The sequence below is a fragment of the Cryptomeria japonica genome, chromosome 5, assembly GCF_030272615.1.
Source record: "Cryptomeria japonica chromosome 5, Sugi_1.0, whole genome shotgun sequence".
NCBI lineage: Eukaryota > Viridiplantae > Streptophyta > Pinopsida > Cupressales > Cupressaceae > Cryptomeria > Cryptomeria japonica.
Window position 1 is genome coordinate 889450437 of NC_081409.1, and position 20391 is coordinate 889470827.

Sequence of the window (20391 nt, forward strand, 5' to 3'; positions counted from 1 at the left end):
TACTTACTTCCAACTGGACCTTTAGGCATTTTCCTTGCAAATAGTGCTTCAAGTTATTCATTCTCCTTCCTAGTTTCCTCAAGTTCTCTTGCATAAAAGGCTTTCCAATCTTATTTGTCAAATGATGGAGCAGATGATGTTGATGTTTTAAAGGCCAAATCTGTCTTTATAGTAGCAACATGACCAAATTCCTCAATTTCAAAAGCTGAAAGTTTTCCAATCAATGTATCCCTAGTTACTGATGTATTAGGCATTGTTCTCAACTCATTTATAGTAGTAACCTTCATTTTATATGCCGGTGGCAATCCTCTTAAGATTTTTGAAACAATTTCATCCTCACTCAAGGTTCCTCCACAACATTTAATACCCAAAACAATTTCATTTACTCTTTCCATAAAAATAGAAATCCTTTCATCTTCTTCCATTTTCAGATGTTCATACCTGACTCGGAAGCTTTCAAGTTTTGCAATCTTGACTGTGGAATCTCCTTCATTTAGTGTTTCCAAATGATCCCAAATAGCTTTAGCAGTAGACCTATCCGATAATCCCATGATTTGTTGATCTGATAAAGTGCTCAGAAGTGCTTCTCTTGCTTTGCAATCATTCTCCTCATCTTTAGCTAAGGTAGTTGGAGTGGTCTGACCAGCTACAACAACAGTATAACCATTGTTTGTAACTTCCCAGATGTCTTTACCAATGCAATTCAGATGTGTCTCCATTTTGATCTTCCATACCCCATAGTTGGTTCCATTAAGTATAGGATTGTCCTTCCTAAAATAATTAGTAGTCATTGGATCTCCTCAAGTTGTTAAACTTCTATAAAAGAGGACTAGGCTCTGATACCAATTGTTAGGTCCCAGAGACAACTGAGAGGGGGGGGGTGAATCAGTTGTTAGATAAATTCAAACCAAAAACAACTTAATCAACTTAATGCTTAATATCGGTAAACCAGTTAAGTATGCCGGTAGACAGTGTTAACAGTTAATTGCTATACCGGTAAAGATTAATGCATGAAACATAAGCACAAAGTCATCCACAACACATAACACCAATATTTGTACGTGGAAACCCTGTAAGGGGAAAAACCACGGTGGGAAAGCTTACCCACAATTAGATGATACTGCTACAGATAGTAAGTGTACATAAATGGGGTCTGCACATGCAGAAAGGCCAATAGCCTAGAGCTCACTGCTCAATCACAAAATGGGAGTCACATTGACTATAGTTGGATGGTTAAATCCAATAAGAATGTACTACACAAAATAACATCTTCATATGTTGGATTTAGTACTGGTGTAATGCTGATATGCTTCCACAAAAACCTAGCTTCACCTTCAAATGATGTCTTCATGTATAGCTCTTCTTAATCTTGCATATACCTTCACTTAATTCTTTTTCGCATTCCACATTCGATCTTACAAATAAGATCTTACATTTATACCATAACCTAAGACCAATTTTAGTAGGTCGGCTCTACAAGATATTACAATAAAACATTTTACAAACAATATAATATCCGATGTAATAACCGATTAAACATGTCAACTTAATGCATTTACAACAATAATAAATCATCTCCATAGCGTGCCATGCTGATCTGGAAAAGATAAACCTGCCAGTGTAACCCTAGGTAAGCCTGGACCTATTTGCCGGTAAAAGAAAATATGCAAATATGATTATACCAATGATTAATTCTTCAAAACAAAGTATCCACACGATGTCTTTGACATTACCAAGTGTCTTCCATATCATTCGAAGTGTTGGTGATCATTATATCCTGTCGGTGAACCATATACCAGTAACTATGCAATAGTTACTTGCTTGCCAGTGAGTGCTGCCGGATCTCCAAAGTGCTAGTGTTTTAGTAGGTGTTGACATCAATGACAAAACCATACCAAAATACCAACAATTATCTATTCCTAGAAGCCCTCAACAGAATGGGATTGTTGAAAGGAAGAACAAAACTGTTTTGGATGCTGCAAAGACTATGCTGATTGAAGGAAATATTCTAAAAACTCTACTAGAGAGAAGTTATTAGCACTATGTTTACACATTCAACAGAGTTCATATTAAAGGTGATATCGGTAAGACTCCTTATGAGTTATGGTTTGGTCATGTTCCTATTGTGAGATGTTTTAGAGTATTTGGTAGCAAATGTTACATCAAGAGAGATGAGAATATAGGAAAGTTTGATGATAGAAGTGATGAAGGAATCTTCTTGGGATATTATACAAAGATCAAAGCTTACCAGTGCTACAATAAGAGACCGAGAAAGATAGTGGAAAGTGCAAAAGTGAAGGTGGATGGGAACCTTGGAAATGAGATTAGAGCATGCAGATATAATGATGGTCAACATATTATTCTAAACCCTATTCAGAATGAAGAACCAAAGCAGAATGATCTGGTAGTGACTGTTAATCTGGATATTGCTTCTGTCGGTGAAGATGTGCAGGAACCCGAGAATTAGAACAATCAAAAGACCCCAAGGTAGGTAAGATTGAATCATTCTGAAAATTAAATTATTGGTGATAAAAATAAAGGTGTGATGAATATAAGAAGGTTAGCTGTTGAAGAAGTATGTTTGATTTCTAAAGTTGAACCTAAAGATATTGTTGAAGCTATAAAGATGAAAATTGAATGAGAGATATGGAAGAAGAATTAAATCAGATTGAAAAGAATAACACTTGGGAGCTTGTGCCTAGACCTAAAGATAATTATGTTATAGGTACTAAATGGGTATTTCAAAACAAAATGAATGAAGTCGGTGAAGTTGTAAAAAATAAAGCAAGACTGTTATGCAAAGGATATTCTCAAAAATAAGGAATTGATTATGAGGAGACTTTTGCTCTGGTGGCCAGACTTGAAGCTACTAGACTGTTGCTTGCATCTGCTGCTTATAAAGATTTCAAGGTATATTAGATGGATGTCAAATTTGCCTTTTTGAATGGTGATCTTGAGGAAGAAGTATACATTGAGAAAATTGATGGATTTTCATTATCAAATGATGGAGACATGGTATGTAATCTGAAGAAAGCACTTTATGGATTAAAACAAGCCCCTAGAGCCTAGTATGCTAGATTAGATAAATATTTATTGAAATTGGGATTCAATAAAGGTGTTGTTGACTGTAATTTGTACTTTAAGAGTGAGAATGATAACATCTTGATTGTTGAAGTCTTTGTTGATGATATTATCTTTGGAGGAGATGATAACTTGAGTATGAAGTTTGCTGGTGATATGCAAAAAGAATTTGAGATGTTTATGATTGGTGAGATGAAATTTTTCTTAGGTTTGCAGATTTCATAGACTAGAAAAGGTATATTCATATCTCAAACTAAATATGTGAAGGAATTGCAGAAGAAGTTTGGGTTAGATGAATCCAAACCTGTTGGAACTCGTATGGTGACTAGTTGCAAATTGTCTAAGAATGATGAATCTCTGAAAGCTAATCATAGTTTGTATAGATCTATGGTTGGTGGACTTCTATATCTTACTCAGACTAGGCCAAACATTATGCATGCTGTGTGCATGGCTGCTAGATATCAAGATGATTTGAAAGAGGGTCATGTCACTACTATTAAGAGGATATTCAGATACTTGAAGGGAACTATGGACTATGGTTTGTGGTATCCGAGGAATGATGATTTCATGCTATGTGCTTACACTGATGTTGATTGGGCTGGTGATGTTGATGACCGGAAGAGCACTACTGGTGGAGCATTCTTTTTGTGAAAGAAATTGGTTTCATGGGATAGTAAGAAACAAGATTCAATACCCTTATCTACTACTGAAGTTGAGTACATTGTTGCTGCTAGAAATTCCACTCAGGTAGTTTGGATGGAGAAAATGCTGAAGGATATCAGAGTTATCTATGATGAGCCTATTGTGATATACTGTGATAATTCCAGTGCTATTAACATGTCAAATAATCCAGTGCAACATTCAAAGACTAAACATGTGTGAATCAAATATCATTACTTGAGAGAACTAGTCAGTGAAGAGAAAGTGAAGTTGGAGTATGTATCTACAAAGGAACAAATTGCTGATATTTTCACTAAGTCTTTGCCTGCAGATACATTTTTTTATTTGAGAGACAAGTTAGGGGTATCCACCCCTCTTGATGAGAACTAGATGTATTAAGTTGCATCAATCCGGTGGATCTTAGAGCCTTATCTTTCTATCCGGATTGATGAGTTGGCGCTGCTCCTCTAGTGGAGTAGTCTGTGTTTTAGGGGGAGAGATTCTTGAAATTCATGTTTCTATTTTAAGGGAGAGCAAGTTTGGTTTTCTAGTTTGAGATCTTTGGCATTGCTATCAAAGGGGGAGAGAGATCATGTGAAAAAATTCTTTATCTATTACTGATCTTAGGGGGAGTCTATTGGAGATATCTTCTTTCTTTGCATTGACCATTTTTCACATTCATATGTTGCCATCAATGCCAAAGGGGGAGATTGTTGGAAATTGTTGTACATTGCTACTGCTAGGATATATTATTGTCATTGATGTCAACATATTCCTGTGATTTGCTTTGGTGATTGCAGATTGGGAAGATCTTATGTTTCGGTTTGCAGTTTTATTTTGTTGTATTGGTGCTTTGCAGAGTTCGGTATTTCCTCCGGTATATTCTTTGTATTGTGTGATGTAATTTTGTAACTATGAGTTAAGGGTTTAGCTGACCTTATTGTCAAGGTTGATCAATTGTATAAATAGGTGATATTGTCATGTAATTTGATGATAGTGGTTGTGTCTACATTATTAGAGAGAGGTTTATGTGCGAACAAGGATTCATCCTTTGACATTGTGATTGAGAAGAGATTGGTTTTATAGAGAAAACATCTGAGCTTAACCAGAACTATAATCAGGCATTTGGAGATTCTATTCTTTCAGTTCATTCCTTTCGGATTGTAGTCTGAATCTTGTTGTAAGTTAGTGAGACTTCCCTGAGGGTTGTAGCCTTTTGGGTCATTACCTTTTGAGCATTGAGCTCTAGGTAGTGTGCTTGAATGCATGTGCATTCCCCATTGTAATATTTTCACATACTACTACATAGTATCATCTTATTGTGGGTAGGTTCCCACCGTGGTTTTTTCCTTAACTGTGTTTTCCACATCAAAATATTGGTGTTGTGTGTTGTGCTTTGAATTTGCTTATCTTTGTTATTACTACAGTTTATTTGATTTGTATTTGTAGCTAAAGTTTGAGCAACTGATTCACCCCCATCCACCCCCTGCCCCCACCCCCTTCTTAGTCTTCCTTCTTTATTGTTGCCAACAATATTTACTATAATTATTTTTGCTGTAACTTGTCATTATCAATAATGCACATATAGTGTAGACCCATTTTAAGTATATGTCCTTAGGTTGACAATTTGAATGTAACCTATATTCCATTAGGGGTTTCTCAATATTGGATAATTGATCCTTGAGTTGTAGAAGATTTTAGGTCAACCTTACTCATAAGTGGATATAGAGAGCTCTATATTCATTACATTGAATCTTCATATAGTCCACCATCCTTATCACCCATTCTATCATCCTAGTAAATTGGTAATCCTCATCATCATCCCATTCTTTACAAACAATATGTCTTTGTTTCATCACATCTTAATTTTCATACATCTAACCATTCCCCGTTATCCCCATCTCATCAAAATCCATCTATATTTAATCTCTTTGAATTTGGTTCTCCTTTTGAAAGATCACCCAAGTCATGTCAACTTATTTCTCACTCAAGGGGGCATTCCTAACATATTTTATAAACTCATTTCCTATGTACATGATTAGAGCATCCTAATATCAGTTATATTCCACCAAATTCCTATGCTTTCTTGTTTGAGATGATATTGTTTCAACTGGTCACAATGTGATTTGAAAGAAGGGAAAAATATAAATAGATAAAACCATTCCAAAATAAATAGATTTTCCTCCTAATTTTTAAATATACTTTTATGGTTTCATTAAATTACTATTTCTAGTAATTGCAATCTTATCCATACATTTTAAATAGATTAAATCTAAACTGTTTATTTTTCTCATCGAGTTTAGGAAAGTTTTTTCATTGAATTTCCAATGTAGATGTTATCCTCACAATCCATTGTTTTTACCAAAAAACTATACATTGGAAAATCACACTATGTAAGTGAATCAATCATCTCTAATAGGTACATGTTGTAGGATTATTAAAATGACATTTTGAGAAACCATATTCCCAACCCTTGGAGAAAATGTACTTCATCATGGGATTTAAATTTGGTAACTCCATTATTTTGTTTACCATTTTTTGAATTTCATTTTATTTTTAATCATGGGATCCACAATACTTTTATAATAGGAATTATTGCATTTACATTTCATTTCCTGGTTTAAGTTCTAATCTTCTTGAACTTAGAGACAACAAATGGTCTCTTCCTACTTTGTGAATTTTCAAAATTAGCACTAACGATTCTTCTTGGGGCAATCTAGGTGCTATTGGGATAGGTGGGGTTGGATATGATGGATTTGGTTCTATTCAATTTTTTCCTTCTATTATGACATTTAGCATTGCGACGATTAGATGGAGACTTGGGCTATCCTTTTTGTGTTTTTGAAAGCTTGTGAGACGAATTTCATAATCTTGGTCTCTCTTTTGAATATATCAAAGATTTATGAGTAAAGTAGATTATTCACCTTTAAATTTTGAATCCATTTCTTTTGTTCACATTCCTAAGGAATGCAGTGTTTTAATGAATTGCTTTGTCAAATGAAGCTTTGATGTTAACCATAACTGGAATGCCATCAACAAGAGTTCTTGCCTATTGATAAATCTTTCTATTTTTTCAACTTCTTCATTATGATTTGACTTGATCATTATTTCTTGTTCTTGTTTGGAATTGTATATTTTATTTAGTTATTAATTTTCTCTTTAAAATAGTATAATGTTAAAGATTCTTCAGTAGATTTTTATTCTTTAACTTTCTTAGATTTTTAATCTTTAACTTTCTTGATAGCTATAATTATTTATTATAAAGATTAAACTATATATATAAACCTAACTGAATCCAAAATCTGATATTTGTCCATGTATCAAGATATTTCTTGTTCTTGTGAACCTTGATTGCGATGTTTACGAGATCCTATTTTAGTTTTTATTTACTTTGATATCAATCCAATAAACAAATCAAGCGTAGCCATGCGTAGATTGTAGTGGATTTGCTATTTTTATTTTATTCTACACAAATCGCAAATATCACTGCTCTCAATCTTTTTCCAAAAGATAGACGTATTATTTTGATTGGCATTTCAATAAGATGGTTGTCCTCTTCCTGCTTTATATGTTGCCAAATCTTTTGGAGTTGGACGTGAAACCGCGTGGTCTTTGAGCAAAGCATATCCTTAGCTTGACATGAAAATACAAAATATTGGATAATTAGGTAAGAAAGCTCTTGTTCAAAATATCCCATTATTAGGTAAGGAATGTTTTGGCAATCGAAAAGTCCAGTGAAAGCATATACATAATTTAAATATGGAACTGTTTAGATTTTGATACTCATTGATATCTGCAAATAACTCCTTGATAGACTTATATATATAGTCCTATGGGGAGTGTGTGCATGCAATATCATCAGTCTATCTAATCTGAGCTGAAAAGAAAAGAGAGCAGCCCACAAGAATAAGTAGGAGCTTTTGATCTGAGCTGAAAAGAAAAGAGAACAGCCCACCAGAATAAGTAGGAGATTTTTCATTATGAATCAAGAAGGTCCTCAAATGGCTTCACTGCAGATAGTAACACCTAGTGCAACTGATATGTCTGCTGAATATCCTACCAAATTCCCAATTTTAATGGATTGTGATGATGATGGACGGTCTAAACGTACAGGTCAGGTTCACTGATTTTTTTAATTGATAGTTTTTAGAATCAATTATATATGTTTTTGAATCAACATTTTGAATCACACTGAATTACGATTTGTAAACATGAAATACAGGCACCTTATGGACCGCGAGTGCTCATATAATCACAGCAGTAATAGGATCAGGAGTTCTGTCACTTTCATGGGCTACAGCTCAACTGGGATGGGTGATTGGACCTCTAGTTCTCATTGCTTTCTCTTTGGTCACTTTCTATACCTCCACCTTACTCACAGACTGTTATAGATCTCCTGATCCAGTCAAGGGAAAACGAAATCATACTTACATGGATGCAGTCAAAGCCAATTTAGGTGTGTGAAGAGAATGCGTTGGTGTTTCAAGCTGATTTTAGTTCTTTATATATCTTTCTTTATATATATATATATATAATTTGGTTATTATTTTTACGTATAGTTTATGGTGAGTTTAAACAATATATTCTATGATTTTGACTTGTTTAGTTGGCTTATCTGAAATCACATTAATAGATAGGTCTTAGTGGAAAAGCTAGCGTGATTACAGATTAGCTACATATGCAAATTAAAGCTTAGAGAGTGTTGTTAAAGTCAAAATATAATGTACTGGAAAAATATTGAATACTTAAATATTGTTTCTTGAATATCAGGAAGTACGCAAATATGGCTATGTGGCTTGACACAGTATGCCAATTTATATGGAACTTCTATTGGCTACACAATCACTGCAGCTATCAGCATGACGTGAGATTTCTTTCTAAATCTTCAAATAAAATATATTAGCATGAGATGCTTTTAGATTTGATTCATGATCTATTTTGTATTTCTTAGATTCTATTTTCTAATGATGGATCATGAAATTTGATCCAAAACATTGATAAAAATTACTACACAAACAAATTCAAAAATATTTCATTTTGATTTTATAATTTTACAATTTTACATGACATAGCTATTAAATTATTTGACCATTGATGGACAATCTCAGAGCTATCAAGCAGCAACATTGTTTCCATGAAAATGGGAGGGAAGCTCCATGCAACTCCAACAACAACCCTTTTATGATTTTGTTTGGAATCCTACAGCTTTTTTTATGTCAGGTACCTGACTTTGACAAGCTCTGGTGGCTCTCTATCGTTGCTGCGGTTATGTCATTTACTTATTCTTCAATAGCACTTGGCCTTGCTATTGGAAAAGTTGCAGGTATGCCTTCATTTAGTCTACCCAAATATCAACTGCATTATTTAAAATGTGATCTCTAATATGAAATACACAAACCTTTTCATAACCTATCATAATTTGATGTGAAATCACAGAAGGAAACTTCCATGGGACTCTTACAGGAATGCCCATAGGTACAGTAACTGCAGCACAAAAGTTCTGGGATGTCTTCCGAGCTCTAGGAAATATTGCTTTTGCTTATTCATACTCCTCCCTTTTAATTGAGATCCAGGTATGACACCCTAACCTTCATTCTATTATAGATTCATAACTTCTTTTTTCTGCTTCACTTCTGAAGACTCAAAGTTGTGATATGGTGCAGGACACAGTAAAATCACCTCCAGCAGAGAACCAAACAATGAAGAAAGCCACAGCAATTGGAGTGAGTGTGACCACCATGTTCTACATGTTATGCGGTTTATTTGGATATGCGGCATTTGGTAACAATGCTCCAGGCAACTTTTTAGCTGGATTTGGCTATTATGAGCAATTTTGGCTTATTGACATTGCCAATATATGCATTATTGTTCACCTCGTCGGAGCCTATCAAGTATGTATGGTTTTTTTTTTGGTTTTTTTTTCACAAATCTTAATGTTTACTTCATTATTGTTGAGCTTTTATGTATGAGTGAGAGTCGAATTTAGGATCTTTTATTTGTTGTTGGAGTGTTTTACTATTGAGCTATCTCAGTTTTTTTTAGGACCAATCCATCTTTGTTCTGAATGTGGCTTATTTCTAACACTCATTTTAAGCACTTTATAGAATGTTTGGGGCTTGTAACTTGACCTGACTCTAATATCATATTGAGTTTTTTGTGGACTAGCTAGGACTCAACCTAGAACTTTTCATTTGTTGCTTGAGTGTTCCAACATCCTCCTTAAGCCACTTTATGGAATTGTTGGGGCTCCTATCTTGACCTTAATTTCTAATATCATGTTGAGTTTTTTATAGGCTAGCTAGGACTCAACTTAGAACCTTCTATTTGTTTCTAGAGTGTTTTAACACACTCCTTAAGCTATTCTATAGAATGTTTGGGGCTTCTGGTTTGACTTGACTTTGATATAATGTTGAGTTTTTTATAGACTGGCTAAGACTCAACCTAGGACCTTCAATTTGGTTCTAGAGTGTTCCAACACCCCCCTTAAGATACTTTATGGAATGATGGGGATTCCTAGTCTGACTCGACTCTGATACCATCATGAGCTTTTTTGGACTAGTTAGGACTCAACCTAAGACCTTCTATTTGTGGCTAGAATGTTCCAACACCCCCTTTAAGCCACTTTATAAAATTATTGGGGCTCCAACCCTGACCTATCTCTAATGTCATGTTGAGCTTTTTATAGGCTAGTTAGGGCTCAATTTAAGACTTCCTATTTGTTTCTAGAGTGTTCCAACTCCCTTCTTGAGCCATTTTATAGAATGTTTGGGGATCCTAACTTGGTCTAACTCTAATACCATGTTGAACTTTTTATGGACTAGCTAAGACTCGAACATAGAACCTTCCATTTGCTACTAGAATGCTCTACCACTGAATTTCTGACCCTTTTAAACTCCAATTATTGCTCCAACAAACTTTTAATTGTTTTGTTTATCTGCAGGTTTTTGTACAACCTCTATTTGCATTTATTGAAAAGTGGTGCTTCAAGAAGTGGCCAGAGAGCATATTTCTCCAAATGGAATACAATGTTAAATTGCCCAAGTATGGAAAGTACAAGCTCAGTCTTTTCAGACTGGTCTGGAGATCAGTTTTTGTGGTCACTACCACAGTTATTTCAATGCTTCTGCCATTTTTCAACGATGTTGTGGCACTCTTGGGGGCAGCAGGATTTTGGCCATTGACAGTCTATTTCCCAGTAGAAATGTACATTGTTCAACAAAAGATCCCACGTTTTTCATCAAAATGGTTGCTGTTGAAGGCCTTGAGTGCTGTTTGTTTCCTTCTCTCGGCAGCAGCTGCAGTTGCAGCAATCGAAGGTGTTGTCCAGGATTTGAAAACGTACAAGCCCTTCAAAACGACGTATGACTGAAAGCTCCTCCCATGCAAATTTTGGTGCCTTATTTTTTTTTTGACAGCCTTGTGGTTCTAGATGTAGTCCACACCTTATTTGGAGACCTTCAGTTTTGAAAGAGCAAAAGAGGAACCTCCTCCTTTCTCTCGATTAAAAATTGATTCTGTAAAATCTATTAGTAGATTTTCCCACCTGTGAAGGGCATCATCCATTGTGCATGTATTCAACGTACATAAATGAAGAATTTTCAGGTTCTCTTTGCATCATTTCAAGGGAATAATAAATGAAATTTGAATTAGGATTCACCTTTTTTTAATCTAGTGTTGTTCTTGTTGCATAGCCGATTTATATTATGTTGTCTTGTTTCAAGTTGCTGTTTGGTGATCTTTTTCATTCAAATATTTTTATTATTCAAATATTTTTATTATGAATATGTTTAGTTCACTATTTTATAAATGAAAATATAGACATTTATTTATCAATAAAATAATGAATCAATTTTTATTCTTTTAAAGAAAGATTGATGAAAGATAATATTACGATATTATCATTATTTAAGATCAATAATTTTCTTACTTACAATCTCCATTTACTGGAATCTATATTTATTAAATAACTAATCCACATGTGATTCTAGAAGACTAGATGTAGTCTGCACCCTTATTTGTATTTGAAGACAATCAGTTTTGACAGAACAATGAAGAACCTTCTTCTTCAGCTCAGCTTCAGCTCGGTAAAGCTTGACAATGTAAAATCCATCAGTAGATTTTCTCACTTGTGAAGATCATCACCCTTATGCATGTATTGAACATACATTAGTGAAGAATTTTCAGGTTCTTTCTTCATCTTTTTAAGGGAATAATAATGAAATTTGAATTAGACCCATCTTTTTTATCTAGTGTTTTTGTTCTCGTTGAATAGTAGGTTCATGATATGTTGTTTTGTTTCAAGCTAATGTTTGGTTTACATTTTTAGGATGCGAATCTTTTCATCCATCTTTTTGTCGTGAATAAATTGTGTAACACTATTTTATAAATGATAATATAAATATTTATTCATCAATAAAATAAAAATTGAATCAATCTTATCAATAAATTTCTTACTTATAATCTCCATTTACTTGAATCTATAATTTCTTATGAAAAAAAAAGATTTGTAAATATAATATTTTAATGTAAAAATAAACTATATTCATTACCATATTAAAAAGCCAATTTTAATATTTTAAAAATGCTTTTAAATAATGAAAATTAGCTTTTAGTGATAAAAATATATTAAATTAAATAATTAAGATTTTGAGAAAAAAGGGCCCATTCTCTTATTAAATTTTGAGCATTGTCTTTCTCACTTTGAGAGTTTATAGACTCTAGAGGATTTAGTACTATTCTTGGGCATACTTTATATTAGTGAAGGGTATGAAATTTAATTCTAGCAAAGTCGAAGTTCAAATGAAGATTGATATCTCTTTTGATCATGTAGATCTTGGGAATTGTTTATGTAGTCAATCAAATCATATCTGATAAGACTAGTATTGGAATTATTAATTAAATTAAAAATGAGAATATCTCGATTCTTAATTTAATTAATAATTCTAAGTAATAGTCTTGTCAAGTGTGACATAGACAATTTTGACTTGGATGTCTTCGAAGAAGGTTAAAGATATAAAAAAATTTATTAAAGAAATATTGTAGATTATCAATAATGTTGAAACTTTTGACTATAGTCTTAACTCCTAGGATGAATGGTAAGAAAATGGTCTTTTAAGAATATATTTCATTTTTTTTAAAATTATATGTTATTAGAAGATTAATTATATTATACTTCCTTTTTTAAAACGTTAGAATCATTTTCATCAAAATATATTATCAATTATGAAACAATCAAAGATGGTACAACCACCTCTCAAATGGTAATAAGAGAGGGGGAGGATATCAAATCTAAAAGTTCGTGTAATATAGTAGAAGACTTTGACTACATTTTAATATATGGAATGAGGAAATTTAACATATGGAACGAGGAATATATATTGATAACAATTTTTTTTTTATATTATATTGTAATTTTTATTTTATTAATATTTATATTATGATAAATTTTGTACGTGTTGTTAAGGATTGAACAATTTAGAAAGATAAAAAAAGATAAAAGTAAGATAAGGATAAGAAATTTATCATTATTACTAGTCACATGTATAGTGTCTTCTTATGATTATATTTTAACAAAAATATTTGTATTATATTTTAATGATAATTTAAATTTTTTTTATTTTTATATAATATATAAATTTAAATAATTAAATCTATTAATAATAAAAAATATTTCAATCATGATCAAGAAGTATAACTTTGCTTTTTATAATTGAAATTTAATGAAAATAATATAAAAAAGAGTTTTTATTTTAACAATATAATAAAATTAGCATTTAAGTGTAGAAAAAGTATGAGAATGAAATAAATACTAAATAATATTATTACAAGATAAAAATATTATGTAAGGTAGATATAATAATTACGAACATGTAATTAATTTCTTAGAAAAGAAAGGAGATTCTCCTTTTTAATATAATTAGTTATTTAGATTAAATATAATTTTAGATTGTAATATTAATTCTATCATAGGATCTTTATATGGTGTCTCTTGTATTTCAAGTGGATATCTAACCTCAATTTTTAAAAATACTTAATATATGATTTATATTAAAAATTTACATTAAATCTTAAATTAGTTAATTCAATCTTATTTTAGGTTATTTTATTAATAATTTAAAAAATTTATTAAATGAAAAGAATAAAAATAGATTATTGTTCATAGGAATAGACAAGAAGGATAAAAAGAAAGAGTAAGAATAAAATAACATAAAAGAATTAAAATAAAACTAATGAAGAAAAAAGAAATGAAAATGATTAGTAACAAATTTTATAATGTAGCCACTTCCATTAATGAGTTGTGTGTGTGTTGAAATGCAATCATATTGTAAACTCCTAATTGGCCCAATGATAAGCTTAGAATCAAGTGTATGTAAACAAAATAAACCAAATTACACCTTCACACACATGATAAGCTTGACTCCATTGTTCTTCAATTATTCAAGACCTTGTGGATAATAGTAATGCTCTCAACATTAAGCACTAGCACAAGATGGAAAAGACAAGTGGAGTGTGGTTAATTGAAGATGCAAGAAAGATGATAATGCTAATGAAAGCAATGATGGAAGCTCTATGAAAATTTTAGCATAATAGATGTAGACACTAGTTACAGATATTTCAAATGAGAGAAAAAATCCTCTTTTATAAATCTCCAAGAAAATCAAGGGCATAAATTAAGAGGTTAAGGCCACGATTAAGAGGTTAAATTGAGATGGAGGGATAAGATTAAGAGGTGGAAGAAAGTGAATAAGATTAAGAGGTGGATTGAATTTTTGAGATCAATGAACCTAGACATGTGAAGAAGAGACAAAGTGGGAGATTTTTTTATTTTGATTGGTGAAGTTAGGTATATTTTATTAATATTATAAAAAAATACATAGAATTTCCATCTATTCCATACCATCATATGCGAGAAACAAAACCAATGGAACAATCAAGTACAAAAACTAAACCACCACTGTTTGAAACCACCCTAGCCACCGTTATCCAAAAAGAGATAAACAAAAATAACTAGAAACCTGTACAAATACTTATACAAAAGTACATTAAAAAATGGAAACTAGACATCCATCAACAATACCACCCTATCCACCAATATCCACATATTTAAAAACAAAAATTACATGAATCCTCAACAACCACATACTTAATGACATAAACCAAGAAAATAAGGGAGAATAGAGAAATTGTTCTTCCAGCCACCACTATTACTTGATGCTTGAAATCCTGAGGCCAAGGAACCAAAATGACCTTTCTATGGTGCCCCGATTGGAAGCCACATTAGACTTAATAGTCCCTCCCATTCCTTGTTTCTTCTTAGTACTCTTGGACCCCAAAGGCTAACCCCACTTACACTTAGCCTCGTTCTTCTTCTTGCACCTTTTCTTTGACTTCATCACTTCTTCTCCTCTCCATCTCTCAGATAGTCTCTGATAACACCCAAACCAAGTTGATTGGCTACCCTTCACACTTCATTACTGTATGAGGCACTCCATAAGAAAAAGGGATGTAGGAGGAATAAATTTCCCCACATGGAGCCAATCACCACCCATGGCCATAAATTGCTCCATTGTCCTCGCGATAGTGATGAGAGAGCCTGAAACCCAACACCATTAATTAGCTAATGTGCATCTTCTTTGGTATATAGGTTAAGGCACTAGGGTAGGAACACAGATGCAATGTTCGTATTTGTGCAGTATCTAAACTCCACCTTCAAGAATTCATCACCCAATACAATGCCCACTTTGTGGAGAAGTGAAGGGTCTTCAAATTTGAAAACGTGCTTGAGTTGTTCCTTTGAGATTATACCCCAAAATGCCATCATCGATTTCAAAGTTTGTACGAAAAATTTTCCTTTCTTCTTCCTTGTGTTGGTTAACAAATTTTTTTCCCTCAAAAAATATAACAATATGACTCTTTGCCCACATGAGGGAACAAATTATGAATCAATAGTTGGATAAGTTGCACTTATCTCTACAAATTTTCTCTAAATTTTGGAGGTACAACTCCCTCTTATGATATAAGTTTTTAGTTTTTTTGGGGTATGCTTTTGACCAGAAAGCAAGAAAGGCAAAATTCTTATCCTAAAACTTCAAGGAATAGGAAAAATTGCACAAATGACAAAGCATTTGCCCAACTGAACACTAACTTAGTTAATGTTGCATAATATCATTCAAAGATAAACATTATACCACAATGAACAGTAGAGGAAGAACTAATATTTAATATTTCAAAATACAAAAACTGAACAAGAAGTATTCACGTAAGAAAAATGCAATTTATCCAAATTAGCACAAAGTTTGATCTATTAGATAAACTATTCAGTAAAACCAAAACATAGACAACATCATATTTGCCTTTTAGAATACAGCACAAAGTCTGTCTATCCAAAATTCTTTTTCCCTAATTTCCTTCTATCTCCCATCTATTTATACCTAAAAACCCCCTAACCGCTTTTTCAAGAAATAGTTCCTTTCAAAGTAATAGTCTTGATAATGACCATTTCAAACATGATTCCAAATAAAAACAAAAAAACACCAGAAGATTTCATCATTCGTACTATAAACAGTTATCAACTTCATAAGTTCCTTCTTCCTCAGGCACCATATTTTGACCAAAATTTTGATTATTGATCATCTTTGCTTTTGTTTCCTCTTCTATAAGTACCCAGAGGACTGCTGAAAATTCATCTTCATCTTCTATAAGTTCCCAAGCAAGATCGATCAGGTAAAAAAGGATGTCATCCTGCATGTGCTCCACATCTGGCTAAATCATGGGTCCCTTTCCTTTAAGAACCATGTTTGAGAAACTAATTATTAGGTTCTCTTCTTGCAACAATTTCTTCTTCCAGATGTTGTTTGTGGTTTTTGGATTGCTCTGCAATCTTCTCCAATAGAGTGATAACCCTTCTATATCTGGCAAAGTCAGTTTGTTGTTTCCATGCAAGAGATATTGCAGTTCTAGGATAATATTCCCCTGCTCAGTTGTTGGCCAATTTAGGTCTAGATTATCAAATGGTAGTTGACCATCACAAGGAAGAAACATCTGGGAAAAGAAAACTTATGATGGCATACATTATTTTTACCAGCTCTTAAGGGTGGTGCATTAAATTTTCTACAAAAAGATGATAATATCAAAATTCATAGTTTACGTTACCACCTTTACGTGCCTTCAACCGTTTAATCTGTCATTAATAACAGTACTTGCGAATCCTTTCTTGATTTGTTTCTTGGAAAATGAGAATTGCATGGCAGGAAGTTGAGATGAAACCACAATAAATGAAAATATTTGAATCTTTTGATGTTTCGACATTGATATACAAGGGAATGTCGGTCATTGGGAGGAAAAAGGAAATGAGGTTGATGCAGGCTTCTTGTTATCCTTCGATAAACAACAGTTCTTCCTTCGATATTGTGACATAAGGGGTAAATATAACTCGACAATCCTAACACAAGCTTCTGATATGCTAAGGTTTGACTGATAAGGTTTTAACTGATAAGTGGGGACAGATAAGGATGACCATTTTAAAAAGGGGTAGGTATTTTTGAAAAATAACTGGGGTTAACACCTTGATCTCCTAGTCAACCTTCAAATTGATGCAGTGGATTGAAATGAAATTTCTCTTCTTGAAGCTACTCAAAACACACATTAGGGCTAAGGAAATGAAATAAATACCCATCCCTTAGTTCTTCTAAAATCTTACTTCACATTCTTTCCACTTCTCAACTAGGACATACTTCAATGGAGGGCATTTAATTTTCTTGAAACATGCACATCGTACCTGCCTCTCGTACTGGGCCACCTCCTCCAACATCTTACTACATAGATCCTCCCATATCTCTTGCACATCACCTTGCATTAACTCTATTTCCAAGTTGGAGTATTTGTTTACCTTTATGTTTCCCTCATGTTTTACATAAGAAGTTTTAAAATTTGAAATTTTACTATTAAGTTTTTGGGGATCTTAACTATTTTATATAACTTCCAATTTTCTACCCCCAAATGATGTTCCGCTAGTAAGTTTAATGATTTCCAAACCTCCAAATCATGTTCCCTCTGCTTCACCATGAATTCAACTACTTTCCTTCCCCACTTTTTTTTGAGATGCACTTCAAATCTAAATCGGAGTTGTATGAGTTCAAAACTTTGAATCCCTCCCAAGCGTCATCCTAGAACTATGCAAAATTTTTATCCTTAATCTTTCATGTTAAATGTTATATGATCATTAGTTGCAATAGAGCATGAATTTCCACACTAGTGACCCATTAGTGGGATTTCTAATGGTAAGGATATGATCTCTTCGAGGATTGTCTAGGTATTTTTACTGCAATATTTTGATCCATTTGTGCTTCCAATTATCATACATAATCCATATGAGTTTAGTCCCCATTGCTTCATTCATAATGCTCCATTTTTTTATTCCTACCCCTCTAGCCTCCTTCGTGTTGTGAAAATGGTCTCTCAACCTTGAATTTACATGAGGTTACTATTTATAGTATGTTTTCATTTGAGGATAAAATGGTGTGAAATTCTCCCCAAAGCTTTGGGTTCGCTAGATAAGCATGCCGACAAATTTTCATTGCAATATCTTAACTAGTTTTGAAGATATTAAACTTTCCATTTTTAAGGGTGCGATGAAAGGTTTAAATTTAATTTTGAGGACTTTAGAGGCTCCAAAACACCCTAAAAAGTGGGCATAACCAACGTAGAAGGTTACAAGGTGATAGATCTATTCATGGGATTTCTGCCATATCAAATATTTTCATGCTAATTATTTTTTTCAGGCTGCCACCCCAAACTCCATTTTACTTATGTCCGCCTTTGGTCGACTTGCCTTCACATCATGATAGTTTATTAGACCTTCTTATGACTCTTCACCCCTCTCCTAAAGATCCTACTAAGAACATTTTGAGGCAAGAGGATGATTTCAATAACACATGTATTAATGCTCTCCCTTCCAAAGATGAAGCATTAATAGATAATGCTATTCCCTCTCCCAAAATTGTCTCTACCCATGAGGATACCCTAGTTCAAGAAGAGATTGTTAATATTTCTTCCAATTATCTCTCTCCCAAGGATGAAGCTTTGAATAGTGATGTTGATCCTTCTCCTAGAGAGTAGCCCTCCCATGTAGATCCTTTGGTGATAGAGGATGATATGACCTTTGCTACTAATGCTACACCTTCTTTGAATACTCTTCCTTCTAGGGATAAAACATTAATGACTAGTACTAGCAATCCCTCTCCCAACATTGTTACTATTCATGTTAACATTTTTGAGCAAGAAGAATCCATCAACACTTCTTTCAATAATTCTTATCATACATGAATGATGTTGATCCTTCTCCTAAAATGCATACCCCTTATAAGGATACTTTGGAACAAGAGAATGTTCTTCGGTTACAAGGATTTACTATCATTAATAATCCTCTCTATGGGCATATCGATTTCATTCAATTCAAAGAAATTCCTACTCATGAAGAAATGTTTAAGGTTGATAATCCTCTTTATGAAACACCTAATGGTTTCAACTCCACTAGACCTTCCTCACATGTTCCCAAACCATCTTCAATCAATATGATACATGTGAATAAAACACCTAATAAACCTCTCTTCATAGTTAGAGGTGAAGTCCTTTCCCAAATTCTCAACCTCTTAACAAGCCGCTCTTTGTGGTTCAAGGTGATTATAGTAATGATGCCTTTTGCACTCTTACCAAACCAGTTATTACTGTGCAAGGAGGATATCCCACTAAGAGTCCTTATGAGTATGCTAAATAGATGACCTGAGAGAGTTACAATTTAGTTATCCACACATATAATACATAGAACAATAGGAAACATATTCTTCCTCCAATTATTCTATCTTCACTTCATACTCCCCTACCTATTCTTCCACCAGCACCTCGTATATCACAAACTCTTGGTGAAGAGTATGATCTTAATGAATAACTTAAAGCTACTCCTGCCAATATATCTCTTTGGGATTTGATTCAAAGTTCATCAACACATCATGTGGAATGTTACAAGATGCTTTAAAGAACTTAGATGTCCCACCAAGAGTAACACCTAATAATATGGCTTCTTTTATTGATCCCATGAAAGAATCTAAAGCTCAAATTGTGTTCACACAAGATGAGTTACCCTCCCATGAGATTCAACACCAATATGATCCTCTTATGATTGTTGTTCTTATCAATGGTAATGATATAATAAGAACCTTAGTAGATAATGGATCTAGCCTTAATATTTGTAGCATGGACTTATGGCGTAAGATTAAGGTGGATCCTTATTCTATTCAACTTGATTCTCTTACTATTCGTGGCTTTAACAATATTGCTAAACAATATTAGGTACTATAACCTTTCCTATTAAGGTGGGACCTATTATTTTCTACACTTATTCATGTCATGCTCAATAAGCTTTCCTAAAATATTCTAATAGGATGACCTTGGCTTCATAGTATGCAGGTTGTCCCTTCTACTCTTCATCATAGCATCAAATTCATTTATAACAATAAGATGTATACTTTGTTTGTTGATACCAATTTACAAGCTCTATTGCAAACCTCATCTTCTTGTTCAACTACTTCTAATCATTCTTAGAATACTCCTACATCTTCAAGATTCTCTACTTCTTTGAGTCCTCTTGATTCT

The 20391-nt window shown here is 33.2% G+C and overlaps 1 protein-coding gene across 1 annotated transcript; it reads left to right on the forward strand.

Annotated features, from left to right (window-relative positions):
* Nucleotides 1–2724: 2724 nt before the first annotated feature.
* LOC131050553 (amino acid permease 3-like) lies at nt 2725–11119 on the forward strand (the record flags this gene model as incomplete). The annotated part of the gene is made up of 8 exons (XM_057984755.1): nt 2725–2738; nt 7826–7854; nt 7964–8197; nt 8512–8605; nt 8850–9064; nt 9178–9314; nt 9405–9632; nt 10682–11119. Coding segments are annotated over 8 exons (1380 nt in total), but the record flags the coding sequence as incomplete, so codon positions are not given.
* Nucleotides 11120–20391: the final 9272 nt, after the last annotated feature.